Genomic DNA, 25,605 nt, shown 5'->3' on the forward strand with positions numbered 1-25,605 from the left:
CAATGAGGTGGGATCATGGTGATGTAGTAGGCACCAAGAGGAGAACCGGGTCCACTTCTGATGGTAACATTGGAGGGTGGCCGGTTTCCTGGAGGCATGTAAAATACGATGGACAGGCTGAGACAGATTGTCTAGAGAGTTCAGCCCGAGAGAAACCAAGCTGTTAGGTGGAGCGAGGACAGATTGGGATGCAGTAGAGACTGATGCTGCTGTGTAAGTAGAGTAGGAAACACAGGAAGAGGAATGGGCTCCCTGGAGCTGAGCTGAAGCAGGAGGGAGAACCAGTGTTGGCGAGGCCACCGAGGGGCGATGAGAATCATGGTGGCTCTGTCCCTGCGGAGTTTGAATAACGTCCGCAACATCAGAGGCAGTGGAGGAAAGGCATAGAGGAACCGATCCGTCCAGTTGAGCAGGAATGCATCCGGGGCCAGACGATGTGGAGAGAAGAGTCTGGAGCAGAACTGGGGCAGCTGATGGTTGTGAGGAGCTGCAAAGAGGTCCACCTGAGGAGTGCCCCACCGAGCGAAAATGGATCGGAGTGTGGGAGGATCCAGAGTCCACTTGTGAGGTTGAAGGATGCGGCTGAGATTGTCGGCCAGGGAGTTCTGTTCGCCCTGGATATAGACAGCCTTGAGGAAGAGACTGTGGGCCGTGGCCCAGGTCCAGATGCGGATGGCCTCCTGACAAAGGAGGGGAGATCCGGTGCCGCCTTGCTTGTTCATGTAGTACATGGCGACTTGGTTGTCTGTGCACAGGAGAAGAACCTGAGGGTAGAGAAGGTGCTGGAAGGCCTTGAGAGCATAGAACATGGCCCTGAGTTCCAGGAAATTGATGTGATGCTGACGCTCCTGATGGGTCCAGAGTCCCTGGGTGCGAAGATCTCCCAGGTGAGCTCCCCATGCATAGGGGGAGGCATCTGTGGTTATGATCATGGAGTGAGGGGGTAGATGAAAGAGTAGACCCCTGGAAAGATTGGAGGAGTTCAACCACCATTGAAGAGATTGCTGAAGAGACGATGTCACAGAGATGGGATGAGAAAGAGGATCCGTGGTCTGTGACCATTGGTTGGCTAGAGTCCACTGAGGTGTCCTGAGGTGGAGTCGCGCCAGAGGAAGCACATGGACCGTCGAGGCCATGTGGCCCAGGAGGACCATCATCTGCCGAGCTGGAATGGAGTGATGAAGCAGCACCTGACGGCAGAGGTGGAGCAGGGTTCGTTGGCGGTCGGAGGGGCGAAACACCCTCATTAGAGTGGTGTCGAGAACGGCTCCAATGAACTGAAGTCGCTGTGTGGGAAGCAGATGCGACTTGGGGTAGTTGATCTCGAACCCCAGGAGATGGAGGAAGGAGATGGTATGTTGAGTGGCTTGTAGCACAAGTGGAGACGTAGGTGCTTTCACCAACCAATCGTTCAAGTAGGGGAACACCTGGAGGTTGTGAGACCTGAGAAAGGCCGCCACCACAATAAGGCACTTGGTGAACACCCTGGGCGATGATGCGAGGCCAAAGGGTAGCACTTTGTACTGATAGTGGCGGTGCTGTACCTGAAATCGGAGGTAGCGACGTGAAGTCAGATGGATTGGAATGTGAGTGTAGGCCTCTTTGAGGTCTAGGGAACATAGCCAGTCGTGTTGAGAGAGAAGAGGGTAAAGCGTGGCAAGGGAGAGCATTCTGAACTTTTCCTTGACCAGACACTTGTTGAGGTCCCGGAGATCGAGGATGGGACGGAGGCCTCCTGTCTTCTTGGGAACCAGGAAGTAGCGGGAGTAGAATCCCTGATCCCTTTGGTCTGAGGGTACCTCTTCGATGGCGTTGAGAAGAAGGAGGGAGTGGACCTTCCTCAGGAGGAGGGAGGATTGGGAGGAGTGGAAAGCTCTTTTGGAGGACTGTCTGGTGGAAGAGTCTGAAAGTTGAGAGGGTAGCCGTGGCGAATGATGTTGAGGACCCACTGGTCTGATGTGACGACTTCCCAACGGCTGAGGAAAAGTTGGAGGCGTCCTCCGATAAGCTGAGGAAGAGGCAATGATGGTGGAAGACTGGCCATGCCCTGGAGAAAAGAGTCAAAGGGTTGAGATGGTTTTGACGGAGGTAGAGGCTTGGCAGGTTGGTGAGACTGGGAGCGAGCCTGAGATTGATGCTGTTGACGAGGTCGGCGAGGTTGCTGAGGCGGCGGGTTGAGAGGTCTGGCCGAGAACCTGCGCTGGTAGGAAGACTGCTGTCTGTAGGGGCGAGCAGGTGGAGTCTTCTTTTTAGGTTTCACCAGAGTATCCCACCTGGTCTCGTGTGCCGAGAGTTTCTGGGTGGTTGAGTCCAGGGACTCCCCGAAGAGTTCATCACCAAGACAAGGTTCGTTAGCTAGGCGGTCTTGATGGTTGATGTCGAGGTCAGAAACCCTCAGCCAGGCCAGACGCCGCATGGCAACAGCCATGGCAGATGCTCGAGAGGTCAGCTCAAATGAGTCATAAATGGAGCGTACCATGAATTTCCAGAGTTGGAGCAGGCTGGAAATTTGCTGTTGGAAGAAGGGGACCTTACGTTCAGGGATGTATTTTTGTAAGGAGGAGAGTTGTTGCACCAGATGCTTCATGTAGAAGGAGAAGTGAAAGGTGTAATTATTTGCCCTGTTGGCCAGCATCGCATTCTGGAAAAGGTGCTTGCCAAACTTATCCATAGTTTTCCCCTCTCTGCCAGGAGGGGTGGAGGCATAGACACTGGAGCCCTGAGTTTTCTTTAAGGTGGACTCCACCAGGAGAGATTCATGGGGCAATTGAGGCTTGTCAAACCCTGGGATCGGAATGACCCAGTACAAGCTATCCAGTTTGCGAGGGGCCCCGGGGACAGTGAGGGGGTTCTCCCAGTTTTTATAAAAAGTTTCCCGTAGGATGTCGTGGACAGGTAACTTAAGAAATTCCTTGGGAGGTTGCTCAAAGTCTAGGGCATCGAGAAAAGCCTGGGACTTTTTAGAGTCGAACTCTAAGGGAATGGAAAAAGCCGTCGACATCTCCCTGAGGAATTTGGTGAAAGAGGACTGTTCGGGTTTTGAACTGGTATCAGCCACCGAGGGTTCCTCGTCTGTCGACGAAGCGTCCTCCTTGGTACCGTTCGGGGATTCTTCCCATAAATCCAGGTCCCTGATGTCGGGGTGCGCACGGCGGGACATCGGTGTGGAGGGCTCGGCATGGCGGGTCTTGGAGAGAGACTTGCCGGAGCGTACCGAGGCGGTACCGGGAGAGGAAGACCGGTGCCGTTCCGGGTACCGGGAAGGGTCAGTATCAGAGCGGGCCTGCACCGTAGGTTGGGAACGGTGTGGTTCAGCCGAGAGCACCGGCATGGAAGTGTTAAGCGGTACCGAGGGGGTCGACACCGATGGGATCGTGCGAGGCTCGGACCGGTCCGGTACCGGAAGGTGTGGGGCCAACATAGCCGGCAACAGTTGCTGGAGTTGCTGCTGCAGCTGTTCTTGTAATTGGGCTTCGAGTATGGCTGCGATGCAGTCGTCCAGGGGAGGCACCGGTACCGCTTTTTTCTTCTTCGGTACCATAGGTGCCGCTCTACGCTCCGGCGATGAGGAGGCCGAAGACGAGGCACTCACCGATATCGGAGCGGAGCATTTGCGGGGTCGGTGCGGTGCCGGGAGGACCGGTGTCGCAGCTGTGGCAGGAGGGCGCTCAAGGGAAGTGGAAGGCTTCTTAGCCGGCTTACCTGGGGCCAGCGATCCCGAAGAAGGATCCGGTGGCGTCGAAGTAGTCGGTGCCGACTTTTGAGTTGCTGTCGACGTCGCGGCAGGTTCCATGGCAGATCCGGTGCCGAAAATAATATTTTGCTGGATCTGCCTATTTTTCAATGTGCGCTTTTTAAGAGTAGCACAGCGGGTGCAGGTGTCAGCCCAATGCTCTGGACCCAAGCACTGCAGGCACCAATTGTGCGGGTCGGTGAGAGAGATCAGGCGTGCACACCACTGGCACTTCTTAAAGCCCGGTTGAGGGGGCATGAAGGGAAACACGGCCTCCGCAAAATCGAAGCCGGAGGCCTGTATGGTGGCAATAGGCCCCGCCGGGGCCGGCCTGAAAAAATGAAGAAAACTCGACGAGTTTTTTTTTTTTTTTTTTAAATAAAAGTAAAGTAATCCGAAGGGAAAAAATAGAAGAAAAATGAAAATTTACGCAAGCAGGAAAGCAGAAACTAGTTTTTCAACAGCCGTTGAAAACACATGCGTCTTCTTCGCTCCGCGGAAACGAAGAAACTTGGGACCATGCACTCCTCCGTCAGGCGGGAAGGCACTCGCGCATGCGCGATGCGGCCAACTAGAACTTTCTAGTTAAAAGTGTCCGTACCGGGGCTCCGTCGGTGACGTCACCCATGCGTTAAGAATATGCTGCCTGCTTGTCCTGGGATAAACTATCTTACTTCACTGGATTTCGTCTGACTCTCCGACGCTTTCTCATTGGCGGACTCTGATGATACAGCAAGCCTCTATGGAGCGACTTTGCTTTTCTATGTTAGACTCCGTAATGGGCAGGTTGTTCTGTCAATGTTGGGCTCCTTTCTGGGATACTTTAACATCAAGAGCTCGAAGTCATTTGTTAAATGTTTGAATATATACTTGAGACTGTATTGGAGTGGATTTTTTTGTTATAATTCGTTTGTTTGGGACACGGGAGGGGAGGTGGGGGTGGGCGGGATGGGGGGAGGGCTCTGGACTGTTATGGTGAATTTGAGCTATACTTTGGTATTCACGATTCTTGTTGTACACCATGTACATTTGAGTGTTTTGTTCTTCATTTATTGAAAAACTTAATAAAATATATTTCTAAAAAAAAAAAAAAGATAAGGGAAGAGTCTATGAGAACTCCCAATATCTTGGAAGAGAATTCGATCTGCAGGGAGACCCCAGAATCCAAAGTTACAGTTGGAGGAAAACAGTCCAATTTTGGGTCTAGCCATAAAGTTTTGTTTTTGCAGCATTTAGCTTCATCTGGAGTATCCCCTTACCAGTCAGGTTTTCAGGATATCCGCAATGAATATGCATAAACTTGATTTGCATACATTACCTCCATTATATGCAAATTTCTTTCATGCATATTCATTGTGGCTATCCTGAAAACCTGATGGGCAGACCGAGTTGAGAAACACTGGCCTAGATTTTGGGTGGGAAAGAAAATTTTAAAATAAATAAAAATGATATAGCTGAATTAGAAAAGGTACAGAGAAGAGCAACCAAAATGATTAAGGGGGGGGGATTCACCTTTCACATGTAGGTTCCTCAGTTTGGAGAAGAGACAGCTGAGGGGAACATTGTAGAGGTCTAGAAAATCCTGAGTGGAGTAGAATGAGTCAATGTAAATTGACCGTTCATGTTTTCAAAGAATAGAAAGTGCTCGTACATAGAGTAATACTTTCAAAACAAAAAGAGAACATATTTTTTTCACTCAGCGAATAGTGAAGCTCTGGAATTCATTGCTGAAGGGAGTGGTAAGAGCAGTTAGCATATCTGAGTTTAAGAAAGGTTTGGGTTTGTTCCTGGAGGAAAAGTCCATAGTCTGAAATTGAGACTGACAGGGGGGAAGCCACTGCTTGCCCTGGGACTGGTAACTTTTGGGGATTCTTCCAGATACTTGTGACCTGGACTGCCCACTGTTGGAAACAGGAGACTAGATGGATCTTTGGCCTGACTAAAAAAAGGAAATACTGTACTTATATTCTGCCAGTCTGGTAGCTGAGACTGCAGGCACTCAACAAAGACAAACGGAGGTTGATTTTCATCTTTACTATGCCCTGTGCTGTGCCCCCCACTACTCCTTTTCAACTGGACTCCTCATCAGACCACGAAGGGACGTCAACCTTTAAACATCTTAAATGTCTTTGAACAGCACCATGGAAACAGACGAGCTCTCTCCCTCCCCCCTCCAATTATCTGTTTTCTGTGAAATGAGATTAGACGGGAGCCATTTTTAAAATGCGGACACGGGCAACGAAGAAAAACGTTAGCCTTGAATTCTTCAAGGTAAAGCTGCGAAGGGCAACACAGATCCCTCTCTGACTTTAAATGAAGGCTGGCAGAGAAGTGAAGGGTTTCTGCTCCAGTAGACTACAGTTCAGCACCGATTCCCCTAATCCCACTAGAAAAGATGGTAACAGGCAATGTGTACCATGAACTACTCTTATTCCAAAAGCGACTTGGAAGCTGGACCAGGCAACTATAGACCTGGTCACAGCCCGACATGGCCAAAAGCCATCATTCAAAGAGGAGGAGAGCAGGGCTGGAGGGCAGCAGCTTTGCACGGAGCACGTTAGCCACAGACTGGACACAGAGTTTTGCTAAAGCTTCCGAGACAAATCCGAGTGGAAAAATAGCCTAATGGCTAACATAGTGGACACACACATAGGGGCAGACACATAGTAAGGGGGGGCAGTCCACTCCGGGCAGCGTCTTGGTGGGGGTGCCGGCACCCGCCCTCGACCCATCACCCCTTCCCTCGTACCTCTTTAATTTTCCCAAAATGAGCAGTATCACAAACTTGCTACCCGCATTGGGTGTCGGCTCTCTCCAACATCACTTCCGAGTTCCGCGCCTATGACGTGACATCAGAGGAAAAACCAACACGACACAGGCAGCAAGTTTGTGAAGCTGCTCGTGCCGGGAAAATGAAAGAGTTAATGGGGGAAGGGAAGGGGGGGGCACAGTTGTCCTGGCTGGGGTTGGGGGGGGGGTGGTTCAGGGCTAGAGCTGAGGAACATTTGTTGTAGGGCAGGGATGTCAAAGTCCCTTCTCGAGGGCCGCAATCCAGTCGGGTTTTCAGGATTTCCCCAATGAATATGCATGAGATCTATTAGCATACAATGAAAGCAGTGCATGCAAATAGACTTCATGCCTATTCATTGGGGAAATCCTAAAAACCCGACTGGATTGCGGCACTCCAGGAGGGACTTTGACACCCCTGTTGTAGGGGGTTGTTTGCTAGGGTTTGGGGAGGATAAGGGGGTAAAATGGGGAGGGGGGGTTTGCAATATATTAATGATACGGCATGCTTGGATTTCCTTTGTTAGCTATTTCGTTTGTATTGCTAGCAATGATGACTTAATCTGTCGATTTCTTTTTGTTTTCTTGTTTAATGCTTCCTGCCTTCCTTCTGTATTTGTTAGTCTCAAGGAGCAGTTCTCAATAAAAAAAAATTGTTGAATTTAAACTCCTGCTATCAAGCCCAAAGTTGATGCACGGGGGTTAAGCAAGCATCTCTCCTGCCGGATCTTCAACTAAAGCGTATGGAGTTGGGGGTCCCGGGACGGTGTAGGGATGCCCCAGCGGCAGGAGGGAGTAGGAATCCCTCCTGCTGATTTTTTTTTTTTTTAAGTTCAGGGGTGGGGGAGGGGGGTCGGTTCTGAGGGGAGCCCCGGTGGCTGTAATTTAAAGATGGGTGGGTTGGGGGTCTGAATGGCTGAGGCAGGAGAGAGTGGGCTTCCGTCCTGCCAATTTTTTTTTTTTTGTAAATTATGGGGGCCGTCGTCAGGAGGGGGTGGCATGACTTTCTTTTTTTAATGGACACAGATATTTTATCTGTGGCCATTAAAAAAAAGAAAAAAAAGCTGGCTTTTTTAATGCTACCTGTACCTCTAGACCTGTCAGATTTCGGAGTGTTAAAACTGGCACTTCTTTTCATGCATCATGTGGGCATCGATTGGAGTGCCCATTTTTTATATTAATGATCTCATTGTAATGTATTTACATATAATTATTGGAGGCTGCTACAAATCATAGAAAAGACTGCAATTTGCCATTCTGTTAAAAGTAGCTTAGTGAAGATCATTAAGTATCAGTTCCTCTCCAGGTACTGTAAGGAAGCCATACCCAGCAAAAAGAAACCCTTAGAGCAGGGGAGGTCAACTCCGATCCTCGAGGGCCGCAGTCCAGTTGGGTTTTCAGGATTTCCCCAATGAATATGCATGAGATCTATGTGCATGCACTGCTTTCAATGCATATTCAGTGGGGAAATCCTGAAAACCCGACTGGATTGCGGCCCTCAAGGAGGGACTTTGAAATCCCTGGCATAGAGTGAGTTTTGTGCATCTGGGCCTAAGTGACTTGCCCAAGGTCACAAGGTCCAGTCCTGGGATTCAATCCCACAACATCAGGATACTGAAGCACCAGCTCTACCCCAAGGGCCACATAAAAGCCAAGAGCTTCCTCAGTAAAATAAAGCTTTTCCTCCTTACGTGGTTATTATGTCTTTCATACCAGGACAGTGGGTGACCCGTCATTGGCGCGCTGACAGGACAAATGTGCACCACCACTCTTCCAGTTTGCGCTTTGAGGGGGTGTGGGGGACCCACCCCCACACTTACAACTCTTCGCGCTCCCATTGAGGGGGTGAACCCGCCCCAGTACACTTAAAACTTGCGCTCTCCTCCCTAAGCCTGGCTCTTCTGCTCTTAGGGGGGTGGGGAAACCCTAGCACTACAATTGCGCTCTCGTTCTGGGGGATGCCGACGCGGTCTTATTTTTAAGATTGCTGCAACCCCCCCCCCCACACACACACACTTAGAATTGCACCCCGAAAATTCCGTTCCCTTCATGCGTGTACTTGTTGGTGCACACATTTAACGGAGCAGATTTGTCGGGCACAATTGTCCTGCACGCTACTGACCGTGTACCGGATAGCGGGAATGCGCTTTGCAAGTCTGCTCCTTTTATTAGGCAAAAAGGAAAATATTCACAGCATCCTATTGGAAACTTCCCTCCAGTGCAAGCCCAGTCATCAGTGAAGCAGCAGCAGCTGGATTTACGGGAAACTGGAGAACTGAAGCCGTATAACCCACTAAGGGAGTCTTTATCTAACGATTAGCAAATGTTATTGGCGGCAGGACCCACAGGAAGGAAACGACTCTTATTGCAGATAGCATGCACTAATCTTTAGTAAAGACACCCGAAGTGTCAAAATCAGACTTTTAAAATATTTCAGAGGATCCCTTTGACTTTTAGGGGCCCTTTTACTAAAGGCTGTGAAGACCTAATGAATGCTTAGCAAACAAGAAAACACGACAAAATGCATTTGCCATTTCTCACACAGTCATGGTACAAAGTAAATGACAGCAGATAAAGACACGAATGATTCAGCCAGCCTGCCCAACCGTACCCTCTTTTTAAATTACTGATTCAATTTAAATTTTCTTTCTTCTTAGCTCTTTCTGGGCAAGAATCTAAAGCTCTGCCCGGTACTGCGCTTAGGGTCCAACTCCTGAAGTCTCTGTCAAAGCTCACTCCAGCCCATCTACACCCTCCCAGCCATTGAAGACCTCCCCAGCACATCCTCCACCAAATGGCCATATACAGACACAGACTGTGAAAGTCTGCCCAGTACTAGCCTTAGTTCAATATTTAATATTATTTTCTGATTCTAGATCCTCTGTGTTCATCCCACGCTTCTTTGAACTCCACCACTTCTCTCGGGAGCGCATTCCAGGCATCCACCACCCTCTCCGTAAAGTAGAATTTCCTAACATTGCCTTTGAATCTACCACCCCTCAACCTCAAATTATGTCCTCTGGTTTTACCATTTTCATTTCTCTAGAAAAGATTTTATTCTACGTTAATACCTTTCAATTATTTGAACGTCTGAATCATATCCCCCCTGTTGTGGCACTGGGGCTTGTGCGCATCTGTGAAGCTGAAAGCTATGTCGTAGGTCGTTTCCTTACCAGCAGGGCCTCCCAAGATGGACTGCGTTCAGCGGAGATACCACGCAGATGGACAGTGTTGGAAGCAGATGATCATGTTTGATGCGACAACGGTGACATCGAATTTATACTGCGCAAAAGAAAGGCCAAGCGATCTACTTCTGTTATTCTGTCACGAAAATTTGATGATGTTCTTGAAGTCGCTAGGACTCAAACACGAGTCAATGGCACCTTATAAACATGCATTATTTATGCGTCATCCTCCCCCCCACTGGAATTTTGGGGAAATCACTGAGAGAGGGAAAAGGGTGGGAACCGGAGTGGCTCATCGCAAGTATGGAAGGAATTATATAAAGAGATTGGGAATATCTAAAGTGACTTTATGATGAGAATTATGACTAAGGCCTAAGTTGAAAGTCTGAAACTGGAATCGAGATGTCAAGTAAAGTTCAAGTTATCAATTGTTCGTTAGTCTCAGCTTGATTTCTTACAATTAAATGTAAGACTGTATGGAACGACTGAACCCCAAGGAAGGAAGTAATCCTTTGGTCTACTGGGATTCTGCCTGGCCCCAGCTTGAAAAAAAAAACAGACTTTCTTTTTGTATGCCCTGGTCATGGGTACCTGACCTGAAGAGCTAGACTGTGTGAGTGAGACCAGGGTTACATTTATTTATCAAAACTATTTTTTAAGACATGGATGCATTTTTCAGATAGCGCAGGCTACTTGAATAACCCAGACTTAATGCAGGAGTGTTAATTATTTTCAGTTGCTCTGCACTAATTAGTACACAACCTCAAAATATAAAACCCTGAAAAGGCTTATTTTACCAATATGTTAAATTTGAGCTTAGTACATGGAAAAGTCCCAGGTTAAAAATTTCTTAAGCCCTTTTTTAAAAAACATTTTAGTAAAATAAAAAAAGCCCCCAGTTTTTCATGCTTCCTTCCTTCTTTACTGATGGTCAGGCAAGACAGTCAGACACAGTTTCCCCCGAGTCACGTTTTGCTTATTTTTGGTAAATAATGCATAACAACTGGTCTTTTTATTTGATGTTTAAGGAATATGCTATTTCACAAAAGGGAGTGAAAATATATAAAACAGAAGTTGTTTTCTTCTTTATAATTCTATCTGACATAACATAATTCAGACAGAATTAAGAAATACAGTACCACTGTTAGACAGTCCATCAATCGATAACTTGCCAAATCATAAGAACATATGAATTGCCATACTGGGACAGACCAAAGGTCCATCAAGCCCTGTATCCTGTTTCCAACAGTGGCCAACCCAGGTCCCAAGTACCTGACAGAAACCCAAAGAGTAGCAACATTCCAGAGCTGAGATTTTGATGTCATAGTGCCTCATTCTTCCAATGCCTGAGAGCCAACCTCATCAGTGATGTCACAATGGCTTGATTGTTCTATACTTACGAACATAAGAGCTGCCATACTGGGACAGACCAAAGGTCCATCAAGTCCAGTATCTTGTTTCCAACAGTGGCCAACCCACATCACAAGTACATGGCAAGATCCCAAGAAGTAAAACAGATTTTATGCTGATTATCCTAGAAATAAGCAGTGGATTTTCCCAAGTCCATGTGATGATAATAATAATAATAACAATAACTATTTTGTATACCGCAATACCACAAGCAGTTCAGAGCGGTTTACAGAAGAAGAGACTATACACAGACAGTGATGTTACAGAAAAGACTTTCAAATTACATTAGCAAGCCGAGAGTATTCAGGTATATCTGGAAGTATTTCAGAGATACAACAAGGCAGGAAGGAGTCAGAGAAATTTATCAAAGAGATAGGTTTTAATTGATTTCCTGAAGGTTTGGTAGGAGGATAAATTTGAAATGAGGGTGGTTAGACATTTATTCCATTTGCCTGCTTGGAATGACAGTGATCTATCAAGAAATCTCTTGTAGATACAGCCCTTCAAAGATGGGAAGGCAAACAGATAGGCATTATCTGATGGCAGATAAAAGCCAAATGGCCCATCCACAGCATCCACTATCTCCTCCTCTCCCTAAAAAGATCCCATTTGCATGTCCCATGCTTTCTTGAACTCAGACACAGTCTTTGTCTGCACCACCTTTTACCAGGAGACTACTGCATGACTCTACCACCCTTTCTGTAAAGAAGAATTTTCTTAGATTACTCCTGAGCCTTTCACCTCTTCATCCTACGCACTCTCCTTCTGGCGTTTTCCTTTAGTTGTAAAAGACTCGCCTCCTGTACCTTAGTGCCACAGAGATATTTAAGCGTCTCTATCATATCCCCTCTCTCCCACAGTATCCATATTAAGTTCTCTAAGGCCCTGTTTTACTAAGGTGTGCTAACCGCTAATGCATGCATATTAGTCTATGGACACGTTAGTGTTTAGCGCATCCTAATTGGTTAGTGCACTTTAGTAAAACAGGGGGTAAAAGTCTGTCCCCATACAATTTATGACAAACGCCACTAATCAATTTTGTAGCAGTCCTCTAGATCAGTGGTCCCCAACCCTGTCCTGGAGGACCACCAGGCCAATCGGGTTTTCAGGCTAGCCCTAATGAATATGCATGAGAGAGATTTGCCTATAATGGAAGTGACAGGCAAATCTGCTTCATGCATATTCATTAGGGCTGTCGGCCTGGTGGTCCTCCAGGACAGGGTTGGGAACCACTGCTCGAGACCGACTCCATCCTATTTATATCTTTTGGAAGGTGAAGTTGCCAAAATTGCACACAGTATTCCAAATGGGGCCTCACCAGAGACTTACACAACGGCATTATCACCTCCCTTTTCCCACTGGCCATTCCTCTCCTTATGCACCCAAGCTTTGACCGTCGCCTTTTCTACACGTTTTGCCACCTTGAGATCATTGGGCACAGTCACCCCCAAGTCCCGCTCGTATGGCTTATGGATTTTTCTTTTAGGAAGTTACCAAAACCTTTCATAAAAATTGCCTCTTCTCATTATGAGGGTAAGTTTATAAAGTGGTTTCCATCTGTAAATTTGTTTGCTTCTTGAGAGCTTCTATCCCAGTACTAATGACTGTGGAGTAAATTCAGAGCGGTTTGCATGAGCTTCTGTCATGGTGTTACAATACAGAGTTGCAAAGCGCTTCTGCGAGGTGTTACAATAGAAGGGCTCTCCCTATACAGAGCTACAGGGGCTTCTGTAGTGGTGTTAAGGTAAAATTATGTTCTCACCTGTTAATTTTCTTTCCTTTAGAAGCAGCAGATGAATCCAGACAAGTGGGAATAGCTCACATCGACCAGCAGGTGGAGATAGAGAAACTGATTAACCGTTGGCCTTATAGCCCGGTATTCTCTCTGTCCATTCAGTTATGCTCCTTGCCCAAGCATCCCGAGATAGGAGAATGAGCAGCTTAAAAAACTTCTTTCCAGTATCAAACGCAACAATGAGACATTACTGAACAACTACCAACAATAACTCAATTGGAAAATAAACAAAGACTGCCCCCGAACACCTATATAGAGATTGAAGTTAAAGGGTGGGGCTCTGGATTCATCTGCTGCTTCTAAAGGAAAGAAAATTAACAGGTGAGAACATAATTTTACCTTCCTTAGCAAAGCAGCAGATGAATCCAGACAAGTGGGATGTAGCAAAGCAAAACTTAAATCGGGTGGGAAGTTAATGCCGCTTCCGCAATCACTGAAGCGCCAAAACTAACCTCCTCACTGGCTGCCACATCTAACCGGTAATGCTTTGAAAAGGTATTTCCCGACGACCAAGTAGCCGCCCTGCAAATCTCCTCTAAGGAAAGACCCCCGGACTCCGCCCATGACGTAGCTAAAGCCCGAGTTGAATGAGCACGAAGTTGCTCTGGTACTTGCTTCCCTGTCAACAAATAAGCCGAAGCAATCGTCTCCTTGACCCAACGCGCAATGGAAGCTTTCGACGCGGCCATTCCTTTGTTTTTCCCCGCGAACAAAACAAAGAGGTGATCCGACCGGCGAAAGTCGTTAGTCACCCCCAAATAATGTAGAATCATCCGGCGCACATCCAGGAGACGCAACAACGAGTACTGCTCCCCCCAATCTTCCTTCCGAAAGGCCGGGAGGAATAAACACTGGTTCATATGAAAGGAAGACACCACTTTCGGCAAGAAGGACGGTACTGTTCGAACCGATACACCAGCATCCGAAATCCGCAAAAAAGGATCCCTACAAGATAGCGCCTGCAATTCAGACACCCGTCTTGCCGAAGCCATAGCTACCAAAAACACTGTTTTCAAAGTGACATCTTTTAGCGTAGCCATGGATAAAGGCTCAAAAGGCACCATTCGTAACCTCCCAAGGACCAGCTTAAGACTCCATGAGGGACACGGTCTCTTCATAGGAGGTCTAATATGGTGAACTCCTTTTAAAAATTGGACTACATCGGGCTGTGATGCCAGCGCCAAACGAGAAATCCAGCCCCTGTAACAAGCAATGGCCGCTACCTGAACCTTCAGAGAATTATAGGCCAACCCTTTAGCTACGCCCTCTTGCAGAAAGGAAAGAATAGCCGATAGAGACGCCCGAAAGGGCGAAATCCCGTGCCTCCCACACCACGAGTCAAAAACTTTCCAGACTCTAGCATAGGAGGTAGACGTGGAAAGCTTCTTTGCTTGAAGAAGCGTGGCAATCACCTGCTCAGAATAACCTCTATTCCTTAGCCATGACCGTTCAATAGCCAGGCCGTAAGACCAAAGTGGGACGGATCTTCTATGGAGATTGGACCCTGAGTTAGTAAGTCCCGAGTCACCTGAAATTTCAAACGATCGCCCGCATATAGTTGCATCAGATCTGCGTACCACGGACGACGTGGCCAATCCGGAGCTACCAGGATCACCTGTCCCTGAAAGAGAGCGATGCGTTGTAACACCCGACTTATCATCGGCCAAGGAGGAAATATGTATAGGAGGGAATTTGGAGGCCACGGGAGAGATAACGCGTCTACCCCCTCCGAGTTTGGTTCCTTTCGTCGGCTGAAGAACCGAGGCAGCTTTGCATTGCGAGACGAGGCCATGAGATCTATCTCCGGGAGCCCCCACTTTAGGACAAGCATATCGAACGCCTGAGCGGACAGCTCCCACTCCCCTGGATCGAGACGATTTCTGCTGAGGAAGTCTGCCTGAATATTTTCGTGACCCGCAATGTATGCCGCCGAGAGGAGAGGCACATGCGTCTCTGCCCACTGAAACAACAGCCTTGCCTCTTCGGCTAACTGAGCACTTCGGGTACCCCCCTGCCGATTGATATACGCCACTGCTGTGACGCTGTCCGAAAAGATCCTGGTTGGACGATCCTGAATCCTGGACTGAAATGCCAGAAGCGCCAGCCTGATAGCTCTCAACTCCAGCATATTGATCGACCACTGGGCCTCTACCGAGGACCAAACCCCCTGGATCGATGCTTGTAGGCACTGAGCCCCCCAGCCCCGAAGACTGGCATCTGTCGTGATTACGACCCAATCCGGCGTCGCCAACGGCATGCCCCGAAAAAGATTGAACTCGTTGAGCCACCACTGCATGCTGGAAGCCGCTCGAGGAGTCCATTGGAGACGCAGATCGTAATCCTGGGACGCCGGGGACCACCGTGAAAGAAGAGACATTTGCAACGGCCTCATGTGGAACCGAGCCCAGGGTACCACCTCTATAGCCGCCACCATCGAGCCTAGAACCTGTACATAATCCCAAACCCGAGGTCTCGGGGATTCGAGAAGTAGACGAACCTGAGACTGTAACTTCTCTCCCCGCTCTCGGGGTAGAAACACCTTTCCCCGACAAGTATCGAACATCACCCCTAAATGCACTAAGGATTGGGACGGGGACAGCGAACTCTTTGGAAAGTTGATGATCCACCCCAAAGACTGAAGGAGAGAAATCACGCTCTGAGTCACCGACAAACTTTCCTGCCTTGAAGAGGCGCGGATCAACCAATCGTCTAAGTAAGGGTGAACTCGAATCCCCTCCTTGCGGAGACATGCTGCCACAACCACCATCACCTTTGAAAAAGTGCGAGGAGCTGTTGCCAGACCAAAGGGCATCGCCCGAAATTGATAATGCTGGCCTAGGATCGCAAACCGCAGAAACCTCTGATGCGGGGGCCAAATCGGAATGTGGAGGTACGCCTCCTTGAGATCGAGGGAAGTGAGGAACTCCCCCGGCCTCACCGCCGCAATGACAGACCGAACTGTCTCCATCCGAAAATGACGGATACTGAGAAATTCGTTGACTCGTTTGAGATCCAGCACCGGTCTGAACGACCCCCCTTTCTTTGGCACAATGAAGTAAATGGAATATCTGCCGAGTCCCACTTCTACCTGTGGCACCGGCACCACCGCCCCCAGATCTAGAAGCACCTGAAGGGTCATTCGTACCGAGTCCCTTTTGGTTACCCCATTGCATGGGGACACCAAGAAAGAATCGGCGACGGGAGAGGCGAACTCTAACTTGTAACCGTCTCGAATGATTTCTAGCACCCACTGATCCGACGTGATATTGGCCCACTCCGCTACAAAAGCCGACAGCCTTCCCCCTAAGGGAATAGCGGAGGGAGCCAAGACCCCGTCATTGTGAAGACCGATTTGCTGGGGCACGGGCTGACTGAGCTGAAGGAGGTTTCGCTGCACGAAAGGAACCTTTCTGCGGAAACCTAGGCCTTGAAGAAGAGAAGGAACCATACGTGGACCTAAAACCCGGTTTACCTGTCCGATATCGGAAACGCTGTCTCGAGGTGGAGGATTTCAACGTGGGTCTAGGCCTATCTTCCGGCAACCGTTGGGTTTTGGTATCCCCAAAATCCTTAATTAATTTATCCAAATCTTCCCCAAAAAGCAAACGGCCTTTAAAAGGGAGCTTTATGAGCCGGAGCTTAGACGCTGCATCTGCTGCCCAATTACGGAGCCATAAAGATCTACGAGAAACCACCGCCAGAGACATTTGTTTTGAGGAAGCCCGAATAATATCATATAAAGCATCTGCTAAATATGCCAGACCTGACTCCAAATCAGCCAGTTCTACTGGAACCGAACCACCCGACTCGATTAAATTATCAGTCATTAACTGAGACCACTGCAGACACGCTCGTGCCGCGTATGAACTACAAATTGCGGCCTGTAGAGTGACCGCAGCTACCTCGAAGGACATTTTCAGAGAAGATTCAAGCTTCCTGTCCTGAGTATCCTTTAAAGCAACTCCCCCTTCAACCGGTAAGGTAGTCTTTTTGGTAACTGCGGCCACCAGCGCGTCAACCCTGGGTAATTGAAATTTTTCAAGTTCTTTCTGAGCCACCGGGTACAATAGCCGCATGGCCTTTGCTACCCTCAGACTTGCCTCCGGCGTGTCCCACTGCGCCGTAATAAGTTCCTGCATAGCCTCATGCACTGGGAAGGACCTGGGTGGCTTTCGTGTCCCTGTCATAAGGGGATTGGTGGAACCAGAATTAGCAGCCTCATCTTGCGAGATGTTTAAGCCTTGCAGCGCTTTAGAAATTAATGAAGAAAGTTCTTCCCTATGAAAAAGACGTAGAGCGGACGGATCATCTACTTCCCTACCCGGGGTATCGTCCAAGTCCAATACCTCACCCTCTTCCAGGGAGTCCGGAAGAGATAACGGAGAGACTGGAATAGTATCTCCCTCGTCCGCGGCTGCGAGTCTGCGCTTTTTTGCTACCCGTGAATTTCCGGGAGAAGCCGCAAGAACCGCAGCCGCACACAAAGGTTTGGCAGCAAAACCAGAAGTGGAAGTAGATGGAACCGGACGCTCCGACATACTCATAGGCACCGGCTGAGCAGGCTGCGAGCCCTGCAACATAAACGCTCGGTGCATTAACATTACAAATTCTGGCGAAAATGAAGGTAGCCCAAATCCAGCCAACCCAGTCTGATCCGAACAGAGGAGCGGACCCGCGGCTCCTCCCAGCGTCCCTGACGCTACTACCTCCGCTGGCTTCCCCTCCTCTGTCCCAGCAGTCTGGTGTTTGGCCGACTCAACCGCAAGGGAAGGGAAAATCACTTGCGCTTCCCCAACGCGGGACTGAGCCACTTCTGCTGCCTGAGAAGCCTCAGCCGGTGTATCTGAACACCCGGCTGAGCACAGACCTAGCAGTGTCCTTCGCTTACCACAGCGAGAACACCGCTTTGCAGCTTCTGCCGCCATTATCTTTCTGCTCGTTTACAAACCCGCCCTTAACCCGCGACCCCGACCCGCCCCGGTCAACGTCGCAACTCGGTCGGATAGTCGGAACGCGGAGCGGGGAAACAAATATCAGCAGAAGTACTCACCCCAAAAAACGCGACTTCTAAAACGCGAAGTTATGGCTGGCAGTTGTAATTCTAGCTGACCAAACAGGAACAGCACAGTACTAACAGGCTCTGTCTTTTTTTTTTTTTTTTTTTTTATACTGGAAAGAAGACAGCAGAGCCCAATGAATCCCTCAATCCTCCGGAGGGTAGGGTGGAGAAGGGACCTGGGAGGGCCCAGGTGTTCACCTAAAGCCGGCACCGCTCAGCCAGGCACCCCTGTCTGTTAGAAGAGAGCTAGTCTCAACAGCAGACTCAAGTCGCTCAGAAATGCACTCAGTACAGCAAAATCCAGGAGCTAGAGGACTAGCTCACATTCCTGCTGGGAGATAGAGCAAACTGAATGGACAGAGAGAATACCGGGCTATAAGGCCAACGGTTAATCAGTTTCTCTATCTCCACCTGCTGGTCGATGTGAGCTATTCCCACTTGTCTGGATTCATCTGCTGCTTTGCTAAGGAAAACAGAGTTACAAACAGCTTGTGCGAGGTGTTACAATACATGGGATCTATACAGAGTTACAAGGGCTTCTGTAGCGGTGTTACAATACAAAGTTATTAATACCGGCATAATTATGCCATAATCAATCATCCTGCTCATATGCATATGTTTAGACCAAATCAATCACATATATTCACAGCTATTCAACTAAATATAATCCATATACATGTATCTGTATCGTGTTTTATGTTTATTCTTGTATAAAACACCAGCTGGGATATAAAAATGTGCTTTGGCATCAAGGCATGTACTTTGCTGGTGGAGCACGCAGAGGGCTGGACTTTGGGCAGATTGAGGGCCAAGTGTGCATGGTAAGCCGCTCACAGGCATGGGCTGAATTAGCCCAAGATATTCAATTCCAGGACATGTCCGGCCTCCAGCACTGAAGGTCCAGAAAAGTGCAGTAACTCAGGCAGTGGGCCGATAGTCAAACCGGTGCCTGGGTAACTCAGCAGCTAATGTTAGAACAGCTCCCCAGCTAAGTAGCGGATCCACCCAAACTGCTCCTAACTAAGACAGTTTCTCAATTGTCCATTAAGAGTTCTCATTTCCCCTCCAGTTAGAGGCTGCAAAATGAAAAAACGTTCACTACCAAGCAGTCCTATGGGGCAAAGACCTAGACCAACTGCTTTCGCCCACTACATACGGGGAATTCAGGAAACGCCTAAAAACATACCTGTTCCAGAAATACCTAAACAATTGACCCGCTCTCCCTCCCCCCCTCCCTATTCCACCTGAACTTACAGCACTGTTATAAATATAATCTGTTATCTTCATCTTATCGTAACTCTACGTTGCTATTTATCCCCAACAGGTCCTGTCGGACATTACCTACTAAAATGTACATATTACATTTTCGCTCAGCAAATTGTATTTCTATACTATTGCCTCCTGAGGTCTCTGATCTCTGTATTTCCTCTGAATATCTACTTATTGTATTTCGCTTAATGTCCAGCACTCTTGATTGTAAACCGCCTAGAAGTCGCAAGATTGTGGCGGTATAGAAGAATAAAGTTATTATTATTATTGGCACTGTCTGGTTAAGTGTCATGGAGCATTGGTGGCCAGCTAGCTCAGTGGGGTTTAAACCCTTTTGAAAATTTACCATGTGGATTATAAAAATTTCACATGCATAAAATAAATGCACACCTTCATTTACACCAGCTCTCAAGAAAGTGACAGCAATGATGCCGATATTCAGGGTGCATTCTTGGCCACATACACCAATATTTTTTAAAGAACAGGTAGATGTGAATCGCTTGTTTATTCCTAGGATAAGATGCATAAAATCTGTCTTACTGTTTTGGAATCTTGCTAGGTACTCGTGACCTCGATCGGTCACTGTTGAAAACAGGATACTGGGCTTGATGGACCTGCGGTCTGCCCCAGTATGGCAGCTCTTATGTTCTAAGTCTTTATAAAATAGTACCCACACAGGCATCACTCAGGGCCTATTTTACACAGTCAGGCACAAGCCTACTTGGCTTTATAAAAGAATAGCATAGCCACCAGCACTTGAAGATTTGAGGACTGGTGTAAAGGTCAGCGTGAACTTTCCTCATGTACACATGTAAATTAAAATCTTTTATAATCTAAGCATGAATGTGCAGACTCCGCCCATGCTCTGCTCCATGAAATTTTCGCATGCGCGTTCATGGCGATCACTATTTTATGTAAATAACTAAAATACCAGCATTTACATGCATTCTCAAAATCTAACACTAGGTGGCTCCATTTCAAATTACCACCAAGTAGGTCCAAGAACATCAGGTCCATTACTGGATTGTGCTTCCTTAGAAATGTTTTCTAGGAGCCTCTGCATCCATTAAGTATGAAGAGGGAGACATGGAGGCACAGTTATGAAATGACTTCTGCGTTGAAATCCGTCTCAGAGGGTCATGGCCAAAATTTTTGGCAACTGAAAGCCATTGTTTGATTTCAGGACTGACAGGTATTCAGAACACTTAAAAAATGATAAAGCACCCTCATACACTGTGACTAAAGAGGCAATACAGAGGTACCTTGGCAGAAGAAGCCAAAGGGCACCTGGTAGGAGGCGGAGCCTACTAGAGAAGGAAACATAGGTGCCTGCCTGCCTTTGTAGAATACTAGACTCACGGAGTACAAACACATTAGGAAACCTCAATAATCTACAACTTATGCACATCTCATTATAGAATTCCCCCTAACTGGCAACCACATCTGCAGTCTCAGCAGAGAGATTATAAGACCCTCTCCGTCCTACAGGTGGTCACTCCAAAGAAGGACTGAGGTACAAGAGCAGGGTGAGGTGAGGGAAGCTTTGCACTAAATTGAGAACCTATGCTTCCAACCAACAGCAAAAACCCATATAATGCTCTTTTAAAAAAAAAGAAAAAAAGGTCTAGATACATATATGAATATAACACACAGAACATGTAGAATTTTGGAAATTATTGTGCCCCAAATAAATATACATACATTTTATTTCATAAACTCAGTGTGATATGGGGAAATATAGCTGAAGAAGTGAATAGAGACCCTTTCACTTATGTTATATATAAACACTTATATTCCGCCCAATCCCCACAAAGGTTCAAGGCAAGTAGCAAGATTAAAATTAGAGAATGACATAGGGGACAAATTTTTTCCCGTCCCTGTGGGAACTCATTTTCCCGTCCCTGCAAGTTTGTTTCCTGTCCCTGCCCCATTCCTGCAAGCTCCGTGCTCATCTGCACAAGCCTCAAACACTTTAAAATCATAAGTGTTCGAGGCTTAGCGGCATAACTCGCGGGGACAGGACGGGGAAAATGAGTTTCTGCGGAGACAGGGAGAAATTTGTCCCCGTGTCATTCTCTAATAAAATACAACAAATCACCATCCAAGACAATCACAATCCAAAATATTCCATACATAAAAGAGCCTTACATATTTGAAAGCACAGGTAATCCGCATTACAACATCCAAAATATGGTAGACAATTCCAAACTCTTACTGAAATAAAAGAAATCGATTTGTCCAATAAAGACTTTAAGCAGATATTGAGGGGGCATTTTCAAAACATACGTCTAAGCCCGATTTGGACATATAGCGCTAGACGTCCAAAGTCGGCAGTAAGAAAATGCCTATTTTCGAAAGGCAAACCACCATACGCCTAGAAATATGTTTTTTATTTTGAAAATCCTCTATCTGGACATCCAGGCCAACAGGGCGTCTATCTTTATGCCACATTTTCAAATAAAATTTTGTCCAAGTCCCAAACACCCAGAACAAGACCATTTGAACTTGAGAGGGGCCAATCCTATAATGGACTGGCCACCCAGACTTGGCAACAGAGCAGTGGGGCACCTTAGAGGGCACTGCTGTGAACTTCACATAAAGGGTGCCACATTAACAGCCCACCAGAACTCCCTTATACCTACCCTTTATGGCGACTCCCAAAACCCACTATACCCACCTTATGGCTGCAGGTGGCACCTATATGGCGGCAGAGTAGGGTTTTGGGGTGGGGTTGGGGGGGTCTCATATTTTCCACCATAAAAGTAGGTTAGAGTGGATTATAGGCCTGGGTCCTCCTCTCTGTGGTTCACTAGCCCACCCACCAGGCTAAACTAGGCTTCCCCATACCAGATGCTGCTGTTATAGAGAGAGGTATGTACCTTTTTGTTCTCATTTGTGTGGTGAAAGGGGGTCAGTGAGCACTGGGGAAGTGTGGGGGTATCCTACCTTGATGAATACAGTGGTCATCTAGCCAGCTTGGGTACCTTTGTGGCACATAGACCCTTCTAAAACAGGTCTAGTTCCAAACATATAAGTTCTTTTTTTAATTTTTTAAATTATCTTTATTAACAATTGCAAAGGAACAAACAACCCGGAGCAGAACAAGCAGAAAACAGAGCATTCAAAAAATAGAACGGATAATAATGACAACAAAGGCTCACAGTACAAAAAACCCCATGGATGATTGCCCAGCACAATTGGCATTTTGAAAGAGCAAACCCCTGTTCCGGATGTCTTGCAAAATGTTTGATTATCAAGTAAGACGTCCGTGTCTAACCCGCCCTCGAGACTGCCCAAAGCCCGCCCACAACACGCCCATCTCGTGCTCTGAACATAGAGAGGCTGGACATACCTTGCTAGACATACAGAAAGACGCTTCCGATTATCGGCACTTGGACGTTCGGGCGATTAGGACGTCCAAGTGCCGATTTAGGATGGCTCTGTTTTTTGATTATGGGCCCCAATACTTGTAAATGTATATCTGTGATCGGCTTCTGGGGGCTTTGATTGACCCAATAAGTATGTACTGAGTTAGTTCGGAGAAGATGTCTCCCCCAATAACTTGTTTAATTTACCCTCCCCCTTTTACAAAACCGCAGCACGGTTTTTAGCGCCAGCTGCAGCAGGAACAGCGCCGACGCACACAGAATTCCTATGAGCGTCGGAGCCGTTACCACCACAACCACAGACAATAACCGCACTATGGTTTTGTAAAGGGGGGGTAGCTCTTATGTCTACGTACGTAAATGTATATATTTGTGGTTGAATTTAGGTGGGGCAACATTTTATTTTAATTACTTTACGTCAGGGGTGTCAAAGTCCCTCCTGGAGGGCCGCAATCCAGTCGAGTTTTCAGGATTTCCCCAATGAATATGCATGAGATCTATTTGTATGCACTGCTTTCATTGTATGCTAATAGATCTCATGCATATTCATTGGGGAAATCCTGAAAACCCGACTGGATTGCGGCCCTCCAGGAGGGACTTTGACACCCCTGATGTATGTTATATAAATTATTTGTACTTATATGGAAAAGGAGCCCTGTGAACAACAGAAAGAATAGAACTAAAAAGCAAAAGGCATCTTTACCCTGCTTGGAAGGGGCAGTTTCCACCTGACCAGCACTGAAAGCTAGCAAAGTTGAAATAGCTTCAAAATCCCACAATCAGTGCTATGGTAGAGCACTAGAGCGCTCAGCCTTCATTTTCTCCATGGGAGGAAGGGCTCTGCTTCCAGGGGCTGGGCACCCAGATACCCTTAATTACCTGGAAGGGCCAACAAGACCCCCTGTTAGGCTTCGAGCCCACTGTCAATTAATTAGGAGTGGGAAAGAAATGTTAAGATCTGGGAATTGTGCACTGTCAGGCCCAGTCCTATGTAAGAAAATCTGGCTTCCCCTACATTCCCGTGACACTTTCACCCTTCTAGAAGTTGCTAAAGTTTCAAATATGGGTATGCAAACTTCTGGCACTGGTTAACCCTCCTTTTACCCCAAACTTTAAAAAGGTCCCTCCAGGGATTCAAGACAAAGTTAGACAAATTCCTGATGAACCAGAACGTATGCAGGTAGGGCTAGTCTCAGTTAGGGTGCTGGTCTTTGACCAGAAGGCTGCTGTGTGAGCAAACTGCTGGGCACAATGGACCACTGGTCTGACCCAGCCGTGGCAATTCTTATGTCCCTATTTCCAAATCGAGGAAATACTCCCGAAGAAATATTTTGCTAATCTCCTAAACGGATGCAATTTTTAACCTTGAAGAAAGAACCCCGGTTTCTTTTGCAGGCTACGAGACCCTTTTGCTGAAAAAAGGACCTAGGCAGTCTCTACATTTCCAAACCTTGGTCCAAATAAAGCTGTCACACAACCTGTAAAGAACTTTGCTCATCCAGCAAAACCTTCAGTGGACCACAGTGAAAAGAAAGTGGCAGATGAGGAGGAGGAGGAGAGCAAGCGGCGAAGGTCACATGAAAACAAACCCTTTCACTTGAGCGTATTTTTTTTTTTCCTCTTCTGAAATGTAATCTAGGCGACCAGCTATGCAAAGCCCTGCACTTTCCACACAGAAGTGTTGTATTGTATCAAATTTAAATGTGTTACAACTGTCCCTGTATATTACTCCAGCGATAACAAAACTGGAAACCTAACCCCTGCCTGAACTGTTCTCTGCTAATGAAGGGAAGCCTGGCGTGCCACTCGGAGCCCAAAGTGAAGTGCCAGTGCAGGGGCAAACCTCTGCCTCCAAGCCCTCTGCACTGGGGGCACTGAAGGAGGAGGGGGGGGGGGGAAGCAAGACACCAGCCTTTTTGTGCCTACTGGTTTCTTTCTGCTTGCAAGGGGGGAAGAAATGTGAGCCGATCTGGGCTGAAATCCGAGTAGGTCACTGGATCCCCTGATAAAACGGTCTAATCCTGCAGCCCAATTTCCCGGAGGGGGCCCGGCCTCTCCCCTACCTTCCAGCCCTGACACCGGATCTGCCCAGGGGGCTCGGGTTACCATTTTTACAGCTCCGGCTCTCCGCATTCCTTTCTGCCTGGAAGGGGCTGTTGGGCATCAGGGCTAGAAATGCAGCCAGGGGCACACGGCTAGGGCATGCATTGTGCCCGGGGGGGATGGAGGCAGCATGCTGGCATAGGCGCATACAGGCAGCCCCCCCCCCCGGTCCATTGGCGTGCACGCATCCTAGGAAGAACTCATCCAGATGTGCCAGCTGTTTGCAAAGTTGCAAGGAGGCCCCCGGCCCCCCTCTCCGGCCTTGGGCGCCCTTAAGCCCCCGCCTCGCCTACCTTCAGCTCCTCGTTGATCTCCCTCTTCACCGGGTGAGCCGGCTTCCTGCTGCGCTTGCTTTCGGGCGGTCTGCCCTCCTTCTCCATGGCGGGCGGCGCGCGCGACGGGCGGCGGCGGCTCAGGGGAGGGGGCGGGGGGCGGCCGCCGGCTCTCCGGGGGCAGCGCGCGAGGCCGGGCGGCGCGCGGGGCGCCCTGGCCGCTCAGCCATCGTCCGCCGGGCGGGGGGGGGGGGGGGGGCGGCAGCGCTGCGGGCTCAGCCTCCGTCGGGCTCCGAGTGTGTGTGACAGGCGGCAGCGGAGCGGAGGAGGGGGCTGGACCCGCCCCCGACCCCGGCCGAGGCGCGAGAGGAGGAGGAGGAGGAGGAGGCGGAGCCCGACGCGTCCCGCCCTCCCGCCCGCTCGCGCTCTCTCTCTCTCTCTCTCACACACACACAAACGCATCCACGCGCGCGCCTCGCTCTCCCTCACACACGACACACACAAAAATACACAAACACACGCTCACACATCATCCTTCCTCTCTCTCTCGCACAACATACACAAACAAATCCTCCTTCACACAGTATTCTTCCTCACAAACACATC

General features: G+C 48.2%; 1 protein-coding gene across 4 annotated transcripts in view; it reads right to left on the reverse strand.

Moving 5' to 3' along the window:
- SOBP (sine oculis binding protein homolog) overlaps nucleotides 1–25,249 on the reverse strand; it is a 321,828-nt gene extending 296,579 nt beyond the window's left edge. For 3 of the 4 annotated variants that reach the window (XM_033938324.1, XM_033938323.1, XM_033938321.1), the window contains exon 1: nucleotides 25,021–25,248. In XM_033938324.1, the coding sequence (XP_033794215.1) occupies nucleotides 25,021–25,107 (87 nt within the window). In that variant the 5' untranslated portion in view covers nucleotides 25,108–25,248. Of the gene's footprint in view, nucleotides 1–25,020 lie in introns of all 4 variants that reach the window. The other variant, XM_033938322.1, reaches the window with a different exon arrangement.
- Between the last annotated feature and the right edge of the window lie 356 nt (nucleotides 25,250–25,605).

The sequence above is a fragment of the Geotrypetes seraphini genome, chromosome 3, assembly GCF_902459505.1.
Source record: "Geotrypetes seraphini chromosome 3, aGeoSer1.1, whole genome shotgun sequence".
Classification (NCBI taxonomy): domain Eukaryota; kingdom Metazoa; phylum Chordata; class Amphibia; order Gymnophiona; family Dermophiidae; genus Geotrypetes; species Geotrypetes seraphini.